The sequence below is a fragment of the Rhinopithecus roxellana genome, chromosome 6, assembly GCF_007565055.1.
Source record: "Rhinopithecus roxellana isolate Shanxi Qingling chromosome 6, ASM756505v1, whole genome shotgun sequence".
Taxonomy (NCBI): Eukaryota; Metazoa; Chordata; class Mammalia; order Primates; family Cercopithecidae; genus Rhinopithecus; species Rhinopithecus roxellana.
The window spans coordinates 49287503-49307244 of NC_044554.1; the positions used below are offsets into that span (position 1 = coordinate 49287503).

A 19742-nucleotide genomic window follows, 5' to 3' on the forward strand; every position below is an offset into this window, starting at 1 on the left:
GAAATCTAAGGCAACGTAGTCCAGGGACAGCAGGGAGACTGCAACATGTTACAGTCTACGTCCCTAATTCAGGGATTTCCTTCCCCAGGCATGGAGTGGGACCCCTGGGTGAGGGTATGTCTGAATGGAAAGTGGGGCAGCAGGGTGGTGATGAAGCCAGAGGAAATCTTGTAGCAACTTCTTCCACAGAGGAGCAGGATCACTCTGTCTAAAGAGAGAGAAAAATGGGACAAATGATGGGATTTCTCATAATGCTAAGATTGGATCGAATGAACTATGACTGTCCTGTGACTTGAATCCCAAGAAATTGACAAGTGAAGCTCTTCCTCATTTAACTAATTCGTTTGTCTACACAAATCGACTTCAGTCTTTGGCACAGATGAATAGTGTTCCATGGGGTGGCCATAGCATGCTTATTCAACCATGGAAATTTGGATTAGATCTAATACTTATTGTTACTCAAAATTTGAAAATGAATAACTTTATATGTCATTGCATACAAGTGCAAGCATTTCTTTGGCATATGGTCCAGGAAAGTCAGCAGCTAGTTAAAAAATATTTATATTTGAAATAATAGATGCTGACAAATTGTCATTTTAAAAGGGTATACACCAATCTGCACTTGTAACAAAAATATAGCCCTAGACTGTTGTTAGTACTGGATAGAATGAATTTTTGTTTGATATTATTGTTAGTACAGATGTGAAAAAATGTTATTTTAATTTGTGTTTCTCAGGTCGCAAATGTAGAGGATGATTTTATATATTTATGTTCATTTATATTTCTTCTATAAATCATCTATTTCATTCTATTTAGCATTTGTCTTTTCCTTATTGGTTACTAAGAGCTGTTACAGAAAACACTTCTTTGTCTATTTTACATGTTGAGAATATTTCCTTCCATTTGTTTTTTATTCTTATTTTTGGTGTAATATATATGTTTTATATCTGTATGTGGTCAAATCTGTCAGCCTTTTTCTTTATAACATCTTTTATTGTTTAGAAAATCTGTCATTACAAATTTATTAAAATAGTTTTCTATATTTTCTTCTAATACTTTTATGGTTATACGTTTTACATTTAGATATTTAATTTATATGCATTTTTGTATTATATCACGTATATTATTTCTAAATGTATGGCCAGTTATGATAGCATCTTTGACCTTTCAAAAGTCAATATTTTATTGATTGACATTAATGGTTACTTTTTCATGTAATCAGCTTTCACATGTATATTAATTTGCTTTTCCTCTGTCCTCTGGACTACTGACCTATTCATCTAATTCTGCACCAACCATACTGCTTTTTTACTACAACTTTGAAGCAAGTTTCACCATCTGAGAAAACAAATTTTTCTCTGTATCCCCATATTATGTTACTCAACATTTCCAAAAATCTCTTATGTGTTTTCTTGGATACTTATGTTTGCAGATTAAACTGTAGAATCAGCTTATCAATTTCTTTTAATATATGTCAGGATTTTTAGCAGGATTATATTCAATGTAGAGATTATTTAGGGATAGTTAACATCTTACTTTTTTTTATTTACAACTTTTGTTTTAAGTTCAAGGGTACATGTTCAGGATGTGCGGGTTGTTACACAGGTAAATATGTGCCATGGTGGTTTGCTGCACAGATCATCCTATCACCCAGGTATTAAGCCCAGCATTCACTGACTATTCTTCCTGATCCTCTTCCTTCTCCCACCCCCGACCCTTCGACAGGCCCCAGTGTGTGTTGTTCTCCCCATGTGTCCATGTGTTCTCATCATTTAACTTCCACTTACAAGTGAGAACATGCAGTATTTGGTTTCCTGTTTCTGACTTACTTTGCTGAGGATAATGGCCTCCAGCTCCATCTATGTTCCTGCAACTGACTTGATCTCATTCCTTTTTAAGGCTGCATAGTATTCCATAGTGTATATGTATCACATTTTCTTTATTCAGTCTATCAATAATTAACATCTTAAAATATTGAATCTACTCATCTAGGAACAAAAATGTGTCTTTATTTATTCAAGTATTGCTTTCTATTTTTTACCAAGTCTTACAGATTTTCCCAGAAAGGCTTTGCAGAATTCTCAGTAGAATTGTTCTTGGTCATTAAAATTTGTTGCCATTTTATAAACTATAAAATTGTATTATTCTATTAATAATGGAACATTTTATAATTATCTATTCCTACTTAATAGAACAATTATTAAAATTTGTGTTTATCTTGAATTTAAACAACTTGCTCAACTCTTTCATTAGTTATAATAGTCTGTCAGTTGATTCTCTTATGTTTTCCACTACTTGCCAATAAATAATGGAAACTTTTGCTGGTTGCATTGTAATGTTTATTTATTTTGTTAGCTAGGATGTCCATTATCCATTAAAATTATGATTGGTATCAGTGACAGACAGCAGCCTTGCTTTTTTTCCTGATTTCACAGGAATGCTTCTCACGTTGTGAGATATATATATATATATATATTTTTTTTTTTTTTTTTTAAGGAGTCTTGCTGTGTCGCACAGGCTGGAGTGGTGCAGTGGCACAATCTTGGCTAACTGCAACCTCCGTCTCCCTGGATCAAGCAGTTCTTCTGCCTCAGCCTCCTGAGTAACTGGGACTCCAGGCGTGTACTACCATGCCTGGCTAATTTTTGTATTTTTAGTAGAGATGGAGTTTCTCCATATTGACCAGACTGGTCTCAAACTGGTGACCTTGTGATTCGCCCATCTTTGCCTCCCAAATGATGGGATTACAGGCCTGAGCCACCGTGCCTGGAACAATACTACATATTCTAACGGATACTCAGTCTGTACAGATAAGAAGGTTTCTTTCCTAAGATTTAGTTTTTTGTTTTTTTGAATGAAAAATAAATTTTGTCAGCTGCTTTCTTGTTATCTACAGGAATAGTGAGAAAATTGATTGCTTTATTTATTTATTTATTTGTTTGTTTGTTTATGCTGCATCACATTAATTCCAGAGTCAGAGCATTTAACCACTAAGCTATACTGATATGTTTTAGAAGCCTCTCTCTCCCTCCAAAAACTCAAGAGTCGAAACAAAAAGGATGTTTCTGTTTATGTATCACTAGGCTTAATATTTTGTAAACTACAACATCCCTTTCTCTAGATATTGTTGTTTCATGGTAACAGCAGCAATGTGTGTTCACTCCTAGAAAATCTCAACCATAAAGAGTTTTTCTTTCGTTTTGTTTTTGAAGATATTAACTTGAAAAATTAGTCATGAAACCTCTAGGCAGAATTGATGCTCAAATTAAAATGCTATTCATTGATTTGAAAGGGAAACGAGAAACTGTCAGAGTGCATTCTCAACTTTACACTGAAAATGAATTAAGAAGTACCTTACAGTGGTTGTTGTCACAGTATTCAGTGAAATCAACAAATAAAAATGTGAACTATGTAACTTATTTTTCTGATGACGAAAATAAAATCAGAAAAAATATAGAAAAGCATTTTTAAAAACCCCTCTGGGTAGCGATTCTACCCAGAGCTCACTGAAAATAACATTCTAATATATACTCTTCCAGTCACTTGTCTATACTTTCAATAACACTTTCAATAGTAGTTTGGATTTTTCTGTGTACACTGTTTCTATAAGCTGCGGTTTCACTCATTTTCAATTGTTGCATTTTAACACAATTATGTCTGTACCAAGAGATGTGATTAAAACACAATTTAATACCATATTAAAATACTTTCACAGTTTTAAGAAGTGGTTATGCTTTGGTGACTTAACTGATAACAAGGAATGGACTAAACATTTTTCTTCATATAATAATTCCAGTGGGTCTACTTAAAAACAGTGAAAAGTAAATATAACAAAAGATAGTTCAGAGCTCTGACAAGGACAACTTGAGAATTTCACAGCCTTTTAAAATTTTGTGTGTGTGAATGTGTGCACATGTGTGTGGATATAAGCAGTTCAAATTTATAAGCAGGACTACTCTCTAAGAGAGTGTGAGACTGTTTTCCGAGCTTTATTTATCTTTTTAACTATTTAAATAAACAACTTATAAATCAGGATAGTCAACAGAATGTTTACTAAGACAGTAGTTCATCCTGGAAAACGTATCTGGGAGAATGTATGCACCCATTTCAAGATATATTCTGTCTATAGATAAAAATGCCATCATTTTGTGATATTAATTACTGCTAGTTAAAACTGAAGGCGTATAAAGGAAGATTAAAATAGCATTTCTTCTCTTGCGTCTTAAGGTTTTGTACCAAACAAGCTCAGATCTTGGGTATTCTCTTCTGCTCTATTTTACACTCACATGTCCTACAGGCACTAATGTGAGTGTATCCAGTATAGCAACAGTCCAGGGCTATATTTTTGTTATAAGTGCAGATTGGTGTATACCCTTTTAAAATGACAATTTGTCAGCATCTATTATTTCAAATATAAATATTTTTTAACTAGCTGCTGACTTTCTTGAACCATATGCCAAAGAAATGCTTGCACTTGTATGCAATGACATATAAAGTTATTCATTTTCAAATTTTGAGTAACAATAAGTATTAGATCTAATCCAAATTTCCATGGTTGAATAAGCATGCTATGGCCACCCCATGGAACACTATTCATCTGTGCCAAAGACTGAAGTCGATTTGTGTAGACAAACGAATTAGTTAAATGGGGAAGAGCTTCACTTGTCAATTTCTTGGGATTCAAGTCACAGGACAGTCATAGTTCATTCGATCCAATCTTAGCATTATGAGAAATCCCATCATTTGTCCCATTTTTCTCTCTCTTTAGACAGAGTGATCCTGCTCCTCTGTGGAAGAAGTTGCTACAAGATTTCCTCTGGCTTCATCACCACCCTGCTGCCCCACTTTCCATTCAGACATACCCTCACCCAGGGTCCCACTCCATGCCTGGGGAAGGAAATCCCTGAATTAGGGACGTAGACTGTAACATGTTGCAGTCTCCCTGCTGTCCCTGGACTACGTTGCCTTAGATTTCCTTCATTTACTCCATGTTTAATAGCACTTACTGTAAGCCAGATATTGCACTATATGCTAGTGATCCAGTGGTAAGCAAAATAGACACGATTCTTGTTTCCCAAAACAATTTTATAGTTGTTTTCTCCACTTATCCACCATCTCTTTCCAACTATTTAGAACTGGGAGGCACAATAGCAAATAAAACAGAAAAATAACCTGCTCTGAAGACATTTAATACTCAGTGCATAGCACAGAAAAAGCAAAAGATGTTGTCCCTTATCCATAGCATGTAAGATTTAGAATTACATCGGCAATTTGTAACTCTTCCATTACACAGTGACCAATTTCTCCTCTGCTAGACTGGAACCTCCTTGAAAATGGGGGTATAGGACTGATATTGAACATGCTTCAGACTCCTTTTAGGGAAGTATCACTCACATTACATGGAGTGGGATATTGAGCCACTTCTTAGAGACCTCAAACTGGCTTCTGTCCCCAGAGGTGTCAGTGAAGTACACTGCAGCCACACTTCTCCAGACATAGCACATAAATCCTTCTATCATTCCCTGAATACTCTGCGTCTAGATTCTTCCACCTCTCTGGGGTCACTTCACAAGGGGGACCATACAATGTCAAGGGCCAAGAAATGTAATTAAAACCTGATTATTTCCCTTGGCAGTTTTCATCGTCATCCCCCACAAAATATTGCTAAAAACATTCTCAGAAGTACTGACTCCTGCATATATGCAAGGGTGGGAACGAGGAGACAATTGGAAAGTTTTCTCTTATCCAATATGACCGCCAATATGACCAAAAGTTTTGTGCAAAATAATTGGGGAAAGATTAAAGCCGTATTGCAACTTCATTTATTTAAGAAATATTGATAAACACTCCGTGTTCCAGGCACTAGGCAGGGAAACAGAGTGGTGAGTAAGACAAGCTTTTCTATTCAGCTTTGGGCACAGGAGGGAGTGGCAGTGAGGGCCCAGTCTCTCTTGTGTCTTGGTGCCTTTTAATCATCCTGCTTTTGATTTGTGGTGGTTCCAAACTGAGTCAAAAACAATCTGTATTGAAATGGAAGCTCGTTGACAAGGGAAACCAACTCTGTTGTTTATCCTGAGTCAGACTCCCTAATAGGGGAACAGACACTCACCTGACATGGAGTGGGATCTTGGAACCTTCTTAAGAGACCTTGAAGAGCTCTCTGTCCCCACAGGTGTCGGGGAAGTACACTCCAGCCACACTTGTCACCTTGATCCCAAGGAACCTGGACAGCACCTTGTCATGGCCAAGCTTGCTGACCCAGTACCAGGCCCGGCCCCGGATAAGTAAGCCTCTCCATGTCCCAAACTGGATCAACATTGCAGTCATGGTGTCATCAAAGGCACTGATGCCGTAAACCCGCAGGGCAGTCCTGGTTCTGGCTCAATCTATGCCTCAACACCACAGTCTGCACGACATTTCCTAGTGCTGCCAAGGATGGGTGCACTCCTACGGGATCCCCAGGACAAGAACAGAGCCAGCTCACTGTATTGAGGAGACATGGAGCCAAGCCAGCATGCAACAGGTAGCCCTCATGGGACACAACCATGAGGCATCTTGGCCGTAGCAGAAGGCAGCAATGAGCACCTGGCCCTTGTCATTCACCATCACGGGGAAGGTAGACTCTCCAATAAGGAGTTCACTGGGGTCGGGGACTCTGGGGAGATCTTGTCACTCCATCCATGAGGGCTCTGAAAGCAGCAGTGGGAGTTGTCGCCATGGTTCTCTCAGCTGCTGCAAAGGAAAGTACGGTGAATGAATGACTGACAAGCAAATGGATAAAAGCAAGTTACCCTCATTCTTACAGAGCCATGCCTGATAGAGCCTATAGCCAGACTCATGGAGGTTATATGTAGTTACCTTTCTTGATTTCCCAGACTCTAGAACTCTTCATAAGTATAATTTCTAAGAAGTTTCACTCTCTTGATTTATTTTTACTATGCAGAAACCACCTCTTATTCTTTCCTTAGCTCCACCAACTTAGATGTTTTCCACAGCTCTGTCCTCCACCACTCCACTCTCCTTTCTTGTAGCCCCTTCTGTGCATCAGGGATTACATGGACAGTTATCCTTCATTTGTAACAGCTGTAAATGATCTCCATGGTTTACCCCTGGCCTGGACTTTAAATCGATCTGCTTAAGGAGCATCACAGTTATCAGCTGAAATCTATATGGAAGAAATTGAACTTATGTCTACCCACTCAACGGTTCCTCCTAGAGAAAATACTTGAGCTTACTTTTCCCATCTTTGTCGGGAAGATAGTATAACCTTGAGGGGTTTTCATGTGAAGGTTGTTGGAACTAATACATGCCACTGGTTTTCTCAGAGCCTGGGACATTATAATATCAAAGAGAAAATTCCTATACTTTTATCATTCTTCCAGGTTTCTCAAAGTGATAGGTACCACCAAAGTCTTAGAATTACAATGGCCCTCTTCCTCTCTCCGCTTTGCACACTCATTTAGTCATTGAGCTTTGTCGAGTGCTTGTTCATTTCAGTTTCCATGCCTATTGCCACGAACCTGGGTCAGGATTCTGATCTGGAAACGCCGGCTCTCTCATAAACTCCCTTGAGAAGAAGCCCTCAAAGCTTCACCACGAATAACACATGAGTGCTTGGGACTTCTTTCATCCTGGTGACAGAGGTGTCCTGGATCCACCTTGGGATGGTTTTTTGAACTTTTCCTTTATTACCTCTCTCAACACAGCTTGAGTATCGCTTCTCTGAAATGCTTGGGATCAGAAGTATTTTAAATTTCAGAGTTTTTTCAGATTTTGGGATATTTGCATATATATAATGCATTATGTGTGTGTGTGTGTGTATATATATATATATATATATATATATATATATAAATGCAGTAAACCCCCAGGGATTCTCCTGGTTCTGGATGTATTTTATTTTATATATATATATGATGAGCTATCTTGGGAATGGGATGCAAATCTAAATATAAAATTCATTTGTTTCATATTAAGTTGTACACACACCCGAAAGTAATTTTATATAATATTTTAAATAACTTTGTGCCAAAAGCAAAGTTTGTGTTAAGAATTAATGTGTGGAATTTTCCACTTGCGGAGTCACATCAGTGCTCAAAAGATTTTCTATTTGGGGGCATTTTGGATTTCAGATTTTCTAGTTAGGCATGCTCGGTTTGTACAGACTCTGTTCTGCTTAGGAAATTGGAACACGACCTGTGGTTTCTAGTATCAGTCAGGTCATTTCCTGTAGAATTTCATTCTCTCCCTTTCTTCCCTTCCCTTTTGCCAAGTCTCATTACTCTAATTTTAAATTATTAGTAAGGGGCAGGTGAAAATGTTGCCACAGTTGTTCTCAGGACAGCCTTTTTTACTGAAAGTACTGGCCAGGGGATCTTTAGATCCATGAAACATGGTCTCAGTCGATTCTGAAGCTGGGATGTGAGCAGGCACACAGCTGAGATGTGCACTCTGTTGACCGCTCAGGGGGACTGAATAGCACCTTTCTAACTGTTGAAGTTGGTGGAGAGAGGGAAGGAGGAGAATTGTGTTTATTATGAGAATCAAGGAGGCTAGACAAGGAGTTTCAGTTTCAGAATTAGCCCATACTCTATGAGCTCTGGCAGGTAATTGGTTTTCAAATGGTGAAAAGACCCCATTACCCCATTGTGAGTTTAAGGAAGACTAGGAGTGAGTATTTCCTTCCGTGGGCTCCTTCAGTGCCTGCAGCCCAGACTAGCTAATACTCTGCCCAGTAAGCATGTCCTTCGACTTATCAACGAGGTGGCCAGAGGAACGTGCAAAACCACTCTTAACTGAACAAAGGAATGGAGTGCTTTGCTGAACAAATCCTGGAAGTGTACTGTTCAGTCTCCAAAGAAACTACTTTAGAGACAACAGTTAAGTATTTAGAGAAGGATAAAAATTCATCTCTTAGCTTTGCTTGAGGAGAAGCAGAGGTATGCTTGGCTGGAGAAGGTGTTGGGAGAACAGACAGGTACAGGGCAATATGGCTATTGTAGTTTCATCAGAGGTTTTAGGTGTAGTTGGCATCCATTTTCCTTTCCCTTTATCAGGATCCGTAAGGGGACAGAGGAACATGATGGATCACCAAGCTGGTGATAGATACCAGGTGAGCATAGGGCTGTCCATATACAGAACAGGTATCTTTCCACTCAACATACCAGCCTGAGCATCTATGACTGTGGGGTGGGGGGTGGGGGTGAGGGCAAGAACTCTCAGGATGAAGAGGCAAGGGTGAAGATTCAGGTTGGGGAATAGTACACATTTCTATTCAAAAGCCAGCCATGATGTAGCTGCCTTAAAGCTAAGGAGGAGGTTTAGTTGCAAAACGAAAAAATGAAACTATCTGCAGACAGCCCCCATCCTGGTTACTTGACCAAAGTTTGAGCTCCCCAGTGGTGGGAGGAGGGAGAGACATGAGTGGAATCAGTGAGAATGAGGCGTGAGATTCCCTGACAGTGAGAAGGCAAAGCGATTGTGTGGGTTCTGTGCGGACAGGATGTAGCCAGCCTCTGTGAAGTGTCCCAGAGGAGGTGGAAGGATCTGAGGACAGAGATTTCAGGGAATTATGAGAAAGGACTTATGTGCTATGTTTAGAGAAACTGGTACCAGTCACTGGAGATGTCTGTGAATATGTCCCAGCTTGAGGCAGCAGCAGAACCATTTGATTTCAAGGGACCATGGAGTTGTCAACAGTGGGCCTCTAAGCTGTGGCTAGTGTTGACCGAAGACTAGAGAAACCTTCCTAAATGTCTCTGCTTCACTTCAGCACTTTTACAAGATTCTGAGCTTGATTTGAGAGATTCACTTCCAGTGTTTAACTGCTGGACAGCAATTTGCCTACTAGTTCAATAGGAAGTAGGCTCCAAGTAGTAGAATTGAATGTAATTGAAAGAAGATATAGTAGGTAACATTTCTTTCCCTCTTGAGGTTGTGGAGTAAGGATCATGAGAACAAAAACAGATGGCGCCTTGTCACCACTTGCATGACACTTTGAACCAATTCAATCACCTTGGAGCCTAAAGCTCTGACTGATGGCGGTGTCCCCTTCACACATTCCATATGTAATTAAAAACCAAACCATACACTCAGCTAGAAAAGAAAAACAAAATCCTGATTTTTCTTTTGGTGACTACTTCAATTTCCTTCTTGCAATATCAAATAGAAAAATTCCTTTGGAAATTATTTTATTTTTGTTGTTGAGGCATCTTCTCTGCGGCTGTTGTGGCTCACCCGCCGGATCTCTGGTGACACAGAGCAAGTTCTTTCATTTCTCAAGTCATAGTTTTCTCACCTGCAGTATAACATGGCATGGATAGTAAATTTCCCTCAGCCCTGATTCTCTGGCTTCCTATGGCAGCAAAACAGACAAAAATCAGACTCGTGTATGATAAGACCAAAGAAGGATAAATGCGGCTAGTTCCAAAGAAAGAATCAGAGTAGAAAGAAAATCAGAAACAGAGAATAGATGAACAGCAAGGAATGCACTTTGGGCACCTGGAGGCTTCAATTCAAACACACGTGTTGTCTTTCACTAACCCAAAAGCTTAACAGCTCAATCTCCTCAGGGTCACCAGAAGCCCCAGGCCGACCACTGCCAGCTTCAACACACAAAGAACAGTGGTCACACCTGCCTCCATGCCTGCAGAGCAGGAACATTTGTATTCCAGAAACAGTCGGAGGAGCTCACCTGGATGTCTGGATGTCCTGTGGATGGCTCAGATCCCGTGGGAAGAAGAGACATCTATGTGGAAATAACAAGTGGATGATCTGGAGATGCTATCTATAGGGAGAACGAGTGACTCTCTTTGGGAATATCTTTCTTCCTGCTTCCTTTTGAAAGGTTGATGTTGGCTGGGAGGCTTCTCTGAATACCTAAAGCACACTCAGCTGGTGCTTCTCATAAGTTCCTGGGCTATTTCTCATGGAGTTTGGGTGTGCATCCCAGACGGCAGCGATGTAGGCTCTGAGATTTTCCTTCTTCAAGTTTTTTTCCAGTGATTGGCCTTATGCTCTGCCTGAAAGCATTCCTCTGTGGTGAGCAAGGGAATCTCTGCAAAGCCTCTACCATGTGTAGTGAGGAACGCTGATAAATATTACAGGAAATGGTGGTTGTCAGAGGTAAAATTGTTTTTAAAATGAGCAGAAACAGTGAGGTCTATGACTACTCTGGGCCTGTTCCATTGGGGAGCGTCTCCTTGGAAGAGGCTCCTGGGTCTGTGCTGATGATTCGGGAAGAGCCAAACCTCTGGAATTTGATTCACCAAGAGTGAGTATTTCACGCACTCATTCACTGGAACCCATTCACTAGTCCATTTACTTGTGTGCATAGTGCTTAATTTGCAGAATTTATTTGTTCCTTTCAGCTATTTGTATGACGTATATGTATACTGTTCATTTGGTACAAAGTGCTTCAAATAATGTGTATTTTTAAAAGTTAATATTACATAAGAAAAAACACTGAAAATAAATGGAGCTAAACATCATATTAGGAAGTTAGATAATAATAGTGAAATAACACCTACCTCAAAAAGCAGAAGAAAGGAAATAATAAAACTAAGAACAGATATGATTTAAATAGAAAGTGGCAAGAACTAAACTCAAAATTGGTTCTTTGAAAAGACAAATCTCTAGTGAGACCGAGTAAGGAGAAGAGAGGAGTGACACAAAGTACCAATAACTAACATCAGGAATGAAAGGGAAAGAAAATGCCAGATGATGCGATTACTAAATAATAATACAGAAATCAATAAACAACTTTAAGCCAATGCATTTGAAAATTTAGGTAAAATACACAAATTGTTGAAAAGCATCATTTTTAAAACTGAACTGAGAAGTTTACCAATAGTTCTGTAACTACTGAGGGAATGCTGGCAGTAGGTAATAACGTTTTTTTGTTGTTGCTTTGTTTTTGTTTTTGTTTTGTTTTTGTCTTGAGATGGAGTCTCAGTCTGTTGCCCAGGCTAGAGTGCAGTGGTGCAATCTCGGCTCACTGCAACCTCCACCTCCTGGGTTCAAGTGATTCTCCTGCCTCAGCCTCCTGAGTAGCTGGGATTACAGGCGAGCACCACCACACCTGGGTAATTTTTGTATTTTTAGCAGAGACAGGGTTTCACCATGTTGGTCAGGCTGGTCTCGAAAGCCTGACCTCATGACCCGCCTGTCTCAGCATCCCTAGCTGGTTAAAAACTTCTTATAAAGAAATTTTCAGACACAATGTTGGGTGACTTCTTTCAAATATTTAGGGAACAAGTAATTTTAATATTTATGACAACTTCCAAAAAAAAAGAGGGAGCATTCAATAAATATATTTTATGAGGAAAGATATAACTTTGATATCAAAAGATAACAAGTACAGTGAAAGAGAAACCTACAGGCCAGTCTAATTCCTAAATATGGATATAAGAATCCCCCGAACAATATTAAACTTATAAACAATAACTTGCACGTATCATAATGCGCATAATACCAGGACTCAATATTGGTTCAGCATTAGAAAATTAATTTATGAATCCACTCATATCAGCAGATGAAAAAGGGAAAAAATGATTATTTCACTATTTGAAAAAATACTTTTTATTATACTCAAAGTGTATTCAATAAAATATTTTAGAAAATAAGAAATAAAGTTGTGACTGGCCGAAAGGGAACAGCTCTGGTCTGCAGCTCCCAGCGAAATCAATGCAGAAGGTGGGTAATTTCTGCATTTCCAGCTGAGGTACCTGGCCATCTCATTGAGACTGGCTAGACAGTGGGTGCAGCCCATGGAGGGTGAGCTGAAGGAGGGTGTGGCGTTGCCTCACCCAGGAAGCACAAGGAGTCAAGGAACTCCCTCCCCTAGCCAAGGGAAGCTTCCAGGGACTGTGCCATGAGGAATGATGCACTCTGGCCCAGATACTGCGCTTTTCCCACGTTCTTCGCAACCCGCAGACCAGGAGATTGCCCGGGTGCCTATGCCAGCAGGGCCCTGGGTTTCAAGCACATAAATGTAGCACTTACTGTGTTACAATTCCCTGTAGTATTCAGTACACTAATATGCTGTACAGGTTTGTCACCTAGGGACGATGAGCTATTCCATATAGCCTAGATGTACAGCAGCTACTCTATCTACCATCTAGGTTTGTGTAAGTACACTCTACCACATTTGCACAATGACAAAATCGCTTTACAGCACATTTCTCAGAACCTATCCGCATCGTTAAACAACACATGACTGTATAATGCTAGCTTTTTGTAGATGCTTTTTATCAAGTGGATAAAGTTTCCTCTAATCCCACTTTATAGAGAACTTTTATCATGAATGGATATCAAAATGTGTTAAATGTTTATTATGTATCAACTGATACAATGTAACTCTCCTTCTTTTGTTTGTTAACATGGTGGATTATTTTGATTGACTTTTTGATATTAAATCAGCCTTGTATTTCTGGAAACAACTCCCCTTGAACATGGGGTACATTTTTTTAAATAAACTGTAGAACTCTATTTGTTAATATTAAGTTATACATACCTTTACATATGCACACACACCCTCTCTCTCCTGGTTTTGGTATCAGTGTAATAATAACTTCGGAAAATAAATTGGGGAGTGTTCTCTCTTTTTCTATTTTCTGGAAATGATTGTGTAGCATTGGTGTTAATTTCTTTAAAACATGTTAGAATTCTCCAGTGAAACCATCTAAACCTAGAGATTTCTTATTTGGTAGTTTTAAAATTATGAATTCTATTTTCTTAGTGGTTACAGAGTTACTCAGATGATCTATTCCTGCATGGTGAGTTGAGTTAGTTTGTGTTGCAGCAGGAACACGGCATTTTGTCCATTTTGTCTAAGTTGTCTAATTTATGTGTGTGGAGTGGTTTGTAATATTCCTTTATTGTCCTTTGTGATGTGCGGTGTCTGTAGTGATATCACCTGTTTCATTATGATATTTAAAATGTATGTCTTTTCTTTTCCTTTTAATTTCTGCTTGAGTTTGCTAAATTTTTTTAAATCTTTTAACAGAGCTATCTCTTTATTTCATCGATTTAACTATTGTTTTTCTCTTTTAAATGTTAAGTGTTTTCTGTTCTTATCTTCATTAATCCCCACCGTCTACTTGCTTTCAGTTTATTCTGCTCTTCTTTTTCTAGGTTCCTAAGGTGGAAATCTACTGCTCACTCGACACTTTTCCTCTTTCCTAATGTATGCATTTATTGCTATAAGTTTCCTTCTCAGCACTTTGATATGTCACAGTTTCATGTTTATCCTGTCCAATGTATTTTTAAATTTTTCCTTGAGACTTCTTTGTTGACGAATAGATTATTGTGAAGTGTGTTTTTAAACTTCCAAACGTTTAGGGATTTTCATATCTTTCTTATGCTGATTTCCAATTGGATTCCCTACAATGATTTGTGGTTTTCCCTTGCTCTGGATGATTACTGCCTCTTTTAAATTGATTGTGGCAAGTTTTAGGGCCTCGGATAGCTCTATCTTGCCATGTGTTTTGTCAGCACTCAAGAAAAAATGTGTATTCTGCTGTTGTTGTGTGGAATATTCTGTAAATTCCAAATTGATTCCTTTGGTTAATGGCATTTTGAGTTGTTTTATATTCTTGTTGATTTTTTTTCCTCTTTTAAAAATAAGAAATGTTTCACAAAATTTTGTGTAATCTATATGCAGGAGCCGTGTTAATCTTGTCTGCATCATTCTAATTTTAGAAAGTGCTGCCAAAGCCAACACTCCTTGCTGATTTTCTGTCTAGTTCTATCAATTATTGAAAACGGCATGAGGAAATTTCTAACTATAATTGTGGATTCGTCTATATCTCCTTTCAGTTCTGGCAGTTTTCTTTCTTAAAAAAATCAACTAAAATGTATGTAATTGAGCATAAAGTTACTTTCTCATATATCTACAAACACAGTGAATACAGTTCTTGGCATGAAGACACAACCTTTAGAATTTAAAGCCTCCCCACCTGCAAGATTACATATATAAAACTCCCACTATTGTTTCTATAAAAGTGGATTAGTTCACCAAATTAAAGTACTTATACTATCTAGAAGATAATAAAATGGAAATGATTTACTCATAGATTTGTATTTAAATCATCTTTATTTATAAACTACTATACTAAGAACTATAATTCCTTAAACTTTAATTTGAGAAAAGTGTCATCACTTAAGTAACAGCCGTTACTTAAACTGAAAATGAGATCAGTCTAAATTACTTTTGAAGAGAGCAAAAATATTGTCGGGTTTCTGGTTGTTCAGTAGCAGGCTCCTTGGAAGGCAGAATCAACCCTGAAGGGAACTCGCTTCTACCTTCAGAATGTGGGGTTGGGGTAAAATCCAGGTCTTGGGTGAAGGTAAGGAGGAAAAGCCCTCGGTGGACAGATGTTTCTCATTGCAAATGGAGCATGTGGTGGACCTGGGAAATCCCTTGGTGGATAGTAATAACCTCGAGACACTCCAAACATGGTTCCTGGAGGAGGTGGGGGGAAAGGCGGTCCTCTTCTCATGAACGGTCCCCTCGTATTCACTGGAAACAGTGGACCTCTGATTGGAGCCAGAGGTGGAGGAACGAAGCCGGTGCCAGTTGCTTCATTTTTAGCAGGGAGAGATGAATCAGGCACATTTAAATTACCAGGATGATCTTTGGCATCATTTCTACTGGATTCCATTTCTGAAGGCATTGACCCATCCATTTGATCCAAAGAAGGCACATTAAAACTTCTGAGTTCTGCTGGCCCAGACAGTCCATCAGAATTAGAATATCCGTCTTCCCTTTGTGGAGGAGGAGCTGAATCAGGGTATGATTGTCCTGGTAGAGGAAACGTCATCCTACGGTCCTGTTCCCATGAGGACGACAGGGACCCAGTGTCAGAAGGAGCCCTGTGAGGATCGGTTAACGTATCGCAGCCTGGTTCTTCTCTTTCATTGGTAATCTGATGGTCCAGAGGATTCCCTGGGCCTCTTGGGCCTCTTCCTCCTCTCCCCGGAAGCACAGGTGAGGGTCTCAGTGGACCCTCCAACACAGTTTGAGGAGAGAGAAAAGCTCTCGTTTCAGATGGAGGCTGACCCAATGGTGAGGGACCACATGGGGAATGCTCTCTGCCAAATGCTGTATTTGAAACATCAGGTGCACAAGGATCTTTTTCTAAAAGTTCAAATTTAAACTCTGTTTCAGTTAATCTTTTTCTGTTGTGAGCATTTTCTTTCCTTAAATCATTGAGGTTTCTTTCAGCAGTCCGAGCTGCCAACCAATTATCATGTCCTTTTTTCTCATAGGAAATAACCTGCCTTTGATAAAAATTAATAGTTCTCTTCAATTCTTCTTCAAGATCTTTGCCTAGCTTTCCATAGGCCTCCAGCCCTTCAGTGGTGTGGCTGATCTTTTTTTCCACTTTAGAAAGTTTCTCTTCTTGCTGTATCCGGGAATTTTCCTCTACTGTCAATTCCCTGTGGAGTTTCACTTCATTTTCTTGATAGAATTCAGTCATTATTTTAAGTTTCTGTTGAAGCTTCTGATTCTCACGTTCAAAATACATGGTTTCTGACTGCAAAGATGCTTGTTGAGTCTGAAGATTTTTAATATGCTCTGTAAGCTCTTCCTTTGTTTTATCAACTTCAGATAACTCAAAAATAATGTGGTTTCTTTCTCCTTCTAAGATTTTTAAAGAAACATTTAACTCAGCAGCATGAATCAGTTTCTTCAAAGCTCTTGTTGGAGGATCATCTAAGTAAGTACCATTTTCCGATTCACCATTCACTTCTAATTCCAAGTTATCATCATCCCTTATGTCTTCTCCAAGCACAGCAGCCTGATCTTTCATCTTTAGCAAGCGTCCAGTCAGAGTCTTGATGTGATTTTCTTTATCATTTAGAACTTGTTCTGCGTGTGCTTTGGAGTCTTCAAATGTTGTTTTCTGTTCATTAAGTTCACTCACTTGTTCTTTCCATACTTCAGCTTCTTGCAAAAGCTGCTTCTGGCTTTCCAGAAGTTGAGAATTTTCATTCAAAGCATCTTTTATTGCTATCTCGCGTCGTTCTTCACTCATGTTAAAGATCTTGCAGATGATTTTGGCTTCTGCTATTTGTGATTTGAGGGATTTTGACTCATCTTCTAGAGCCTGTATCCTTTTTGAAATATCCGCCATCAATTCATCTCGTTGAGAATGTTTAGATTTCTCTTCTTTGAAGTCTTTTTCTAGACAGAGGATTTCATCCTCAAGTTCAGAATTGGACCTGTTCAGCTTTTCACAGGTTGCCTCCAAACTTCGTGCTTCTGCTGCCGCCTTCTCAAAGCTGGCATCCTCTAAAGATGACTCTACTTCACAGGCTTCGTGCTCTTTTTGAATAAGGCTAAATTTTTCAAGTAGTTTACATTTTTCTTCAATTAGTCCAGAAAGCGTTGCAGCAAGTTGTTTTTCTCTTCTCATATAAAGGCGACTCCTAACGGATCTAAAACCTCTCCACAGAAAAAGGAGAACGGCAAAAAATCCAACGACAGCTGCACATACCACCAGTTCCCACGGAAAACCATAAGGATTCGAATATGGTCTCCTACTTTCAGGCAGTGCTGCCACAACCCTGCGTAGCTCCTCCAGGACCAGCCCCAGATAGGGCTGAGGCGTAGCGCCGGGCTCCTCCATAGCGCCAAGGCTGCTCTGGGGTCTCCGCAGTAACACTGGCCACAACAAGCGGTGGAGAACACGCAGCCTGGGATCTGGAATCCGAATCCGCACGTGGCCACCAAGCGGAGCGGACCACTGCGGAGTTGGCTGCGGGGGGATCTGGGGATCGCGGGCACCCCACAGGCCTCACAGGCCCATGCTGCCCCCCGCATACCCCTGCCCCCTGTTACACTTGACATCCTGAGGCAGCGCAGGTCCCAGCCTGACCTGCCTTAGTTCTGGCAGTTTTTACATCACATATTTTGTTTTGTGGTGCGTGTGTGTGTGTGTGTGTGTGTGTGTGTGTGTGTGTGTGTGTTTTGAGGTCAAGTCTCGCTCTATTGCCCAGGATGGAGTGCAGTGGCACGATCTTGGCTCACTGCAAGCGCGGCCTCCTGGGTTCACACCATTCTTCTGCCTCAGCCTCCGGAGTAGCTGGGACTACAGGTGCCCATCACCGCCCCCGGCTAATTGTGTGTGTGTGTGTGTGTGTGTGTGTGTGTGTGTGTGTGTGTGTGTGTGTGTTTAGTGAGACGGGGTTTCACCATGTAAGCCAGGATGGTCTCGAGCTCCTGACCTCGTGATCCGCCTGCCTTACATCACATATTTTGAAGCTCTGTTGTTTGGTGAATACACTTTTAAAATTGCTGTCTTCTTCAGGGATTAAACCTTTGATCATTATGTAATCTCTCTGTTTCTGGTAATTTTCTTTGCTTTAGCTGATACACATACAGGCACTCTTGCTTTCCTTGCATTAATGTTTGCATAATATATCTTTATTCATCCTTTTAATTTGTCCTGCCCTGTATTGATGAATTTCAAGTGAGTTTCTTGTACACAGCACACAAGAAACCTATACGAAAGGGTCATACTTTTAAGTATACTCTTCCATTATATGTCTCTCAATTGGCAGACCATTCATAATTAAACGAATTGCTGATACTTTAGTGCATAAGCCTGACATTTTTTCTTTTCTCTATCAACTCTTGTTTCTCTGCTTATTTTTCATGACTTTCTGTGGGTTATTTGAACATTTGCTTTAGAATTCCATTTTGTTATTCATAGTGTTTATGGTGTATCTTCTTTTTTATAGTTTTCTGGCTGCATCTTATAACTTAGTGGTTGTTCTAGATATTCCTTTATATATACATTATCACAGTCAATTGGTGTCATCTGTATTCCAGTTTGAGTGAAGTTTAGCAACCCTACGTCATTTTGTGTCTCTTTACCCTCTCAAATTTATAGTATAATTGTCTTACATACATTTAGAATAACACTAGACAATGCTACGATTTTTGCTTGAAACATCAGACATAATTTAGGAAATTGAAATCTATGAATATAAATAAAGTGAGCATTTTAGAGCTGCCAGAAAGAAATCTGACACAACCTGTTTTGTCTTTCATTTTTTCTTTCTTTCCTTTATATTGATCATAGATATTATGATGCCCTATTTATTAACTCCAATATCTGGATTATCTGTGAATTTGTTTTTAATAACTGATTTATTTCTTATCAGTCTGTTTTTCTTGCATTTTTTGTATATGTGGTAATTTTTTAAAAGTGTGCTGAATTTATGGATAATATGATATAGAGATACTCAAAAATTTTGAATTGTTTTTCTGTTTTCTATATTACTTGTAGATCACCTTGCTGCTCTCAAGACCTAGTTCTAAGCTGTGTTATGGTAATGACATTTTATTTTCCTCTTAGGACATATGCCTCAGTCCTAGGATATTGCACCTCTCCTAAGAGAATTTTTAAGAGTCCCAACTAAGTTTCTCAGTTGTTTACCAACATTTCCCCATCTGGCTGGATCTGAACTCCAGTAGTTGTCCAGGAAGTTTTCAGTCCTGATAATCTCTTCTGCTTTCTGTATGCCAGCAGTTGCTTTCTCCTATGTCTCTCCTCCTCTTAGCCAACTGTCACATAGCTAAAGAGTCACAGAAGGACCAAAATGACATTTACACACCTATTTCTATGGTTCTCTCTCTCTCCCATATGGTACATTAACCCCCAATCCCCAACCAGCTTAGCAGCTTTCAACTCTATTCATTGCTTCTTTTGGTTACCAAGACCACTAATCCT

The 19742-nt window shown here is 39.2% G+C and overlaps 1 protein-coding gene, 1 non-coding gene and 1 pseudogene across 5 annotated transcripts; all 3 read right to left on the reverse strand.

Moving 5' to 3' along the window:
- Window positions 1-6105: 6105 nt before the first annotated feature.
- LOC115898230 lies at window positions 6106-6718 on the reverse strand (annotated as a pseudogene).
- Window positions 6719-14617: 7899 nt separating this feature from the next.
- LOC115898432 lies at window positions 14618-14720 on the reverse strand. Its single transcript, XR_004058166.1, has one exon. It is a non-coding gene; the product is annotated as a U6 spliceosomal RNA (small nuclear RNA).
- Window positions 14721-15305: 585 nt separating this feature from the next.
- LOC104674928 (cTAGE family member 8-like) lies at window positions 15306-17645 on the reverse strand. 4 transcript variants are annotated; one of them, XM_030932990.1, is made up of 3 exons: window positions 17313-17633; window positions 16097-17249; window positions 15306-15967 (listed from the first exon to the last, which is right to left on the reverse strand). In XM_030932990.1, exons 1-3 carry the CDS (start codon window positions 17631-17633, stop codon window positions 15306-15308), a joined length of 2136 nt encoding a protein of 711 aa, XP_030788850.1. The 4 variants fall into 4 exon arrangements, with proteins under 4 accessions (XP_030788850.1, XP_030788848.1, XP_030788849.1 ...); XM_030932988.1 differs by having other exon boundaries at window positions 15306-17249; XM_030932989.1 differs by having other exon boundaries at window positions 16097-17633.
- Between the last annotated feature and the right edge of the window lie 2097 nt (window positions 17646-19742).

Excerpts from the sequence above, each read along its gene's own strand:
- LOC104674928 (XM_010379408.2), bottom strand. The coding sequence starts at position 17,633 with ATGGAGGAGCCCGGCGCTACGCCTCAGCCCTATCTGGGGCTGGTCCTG.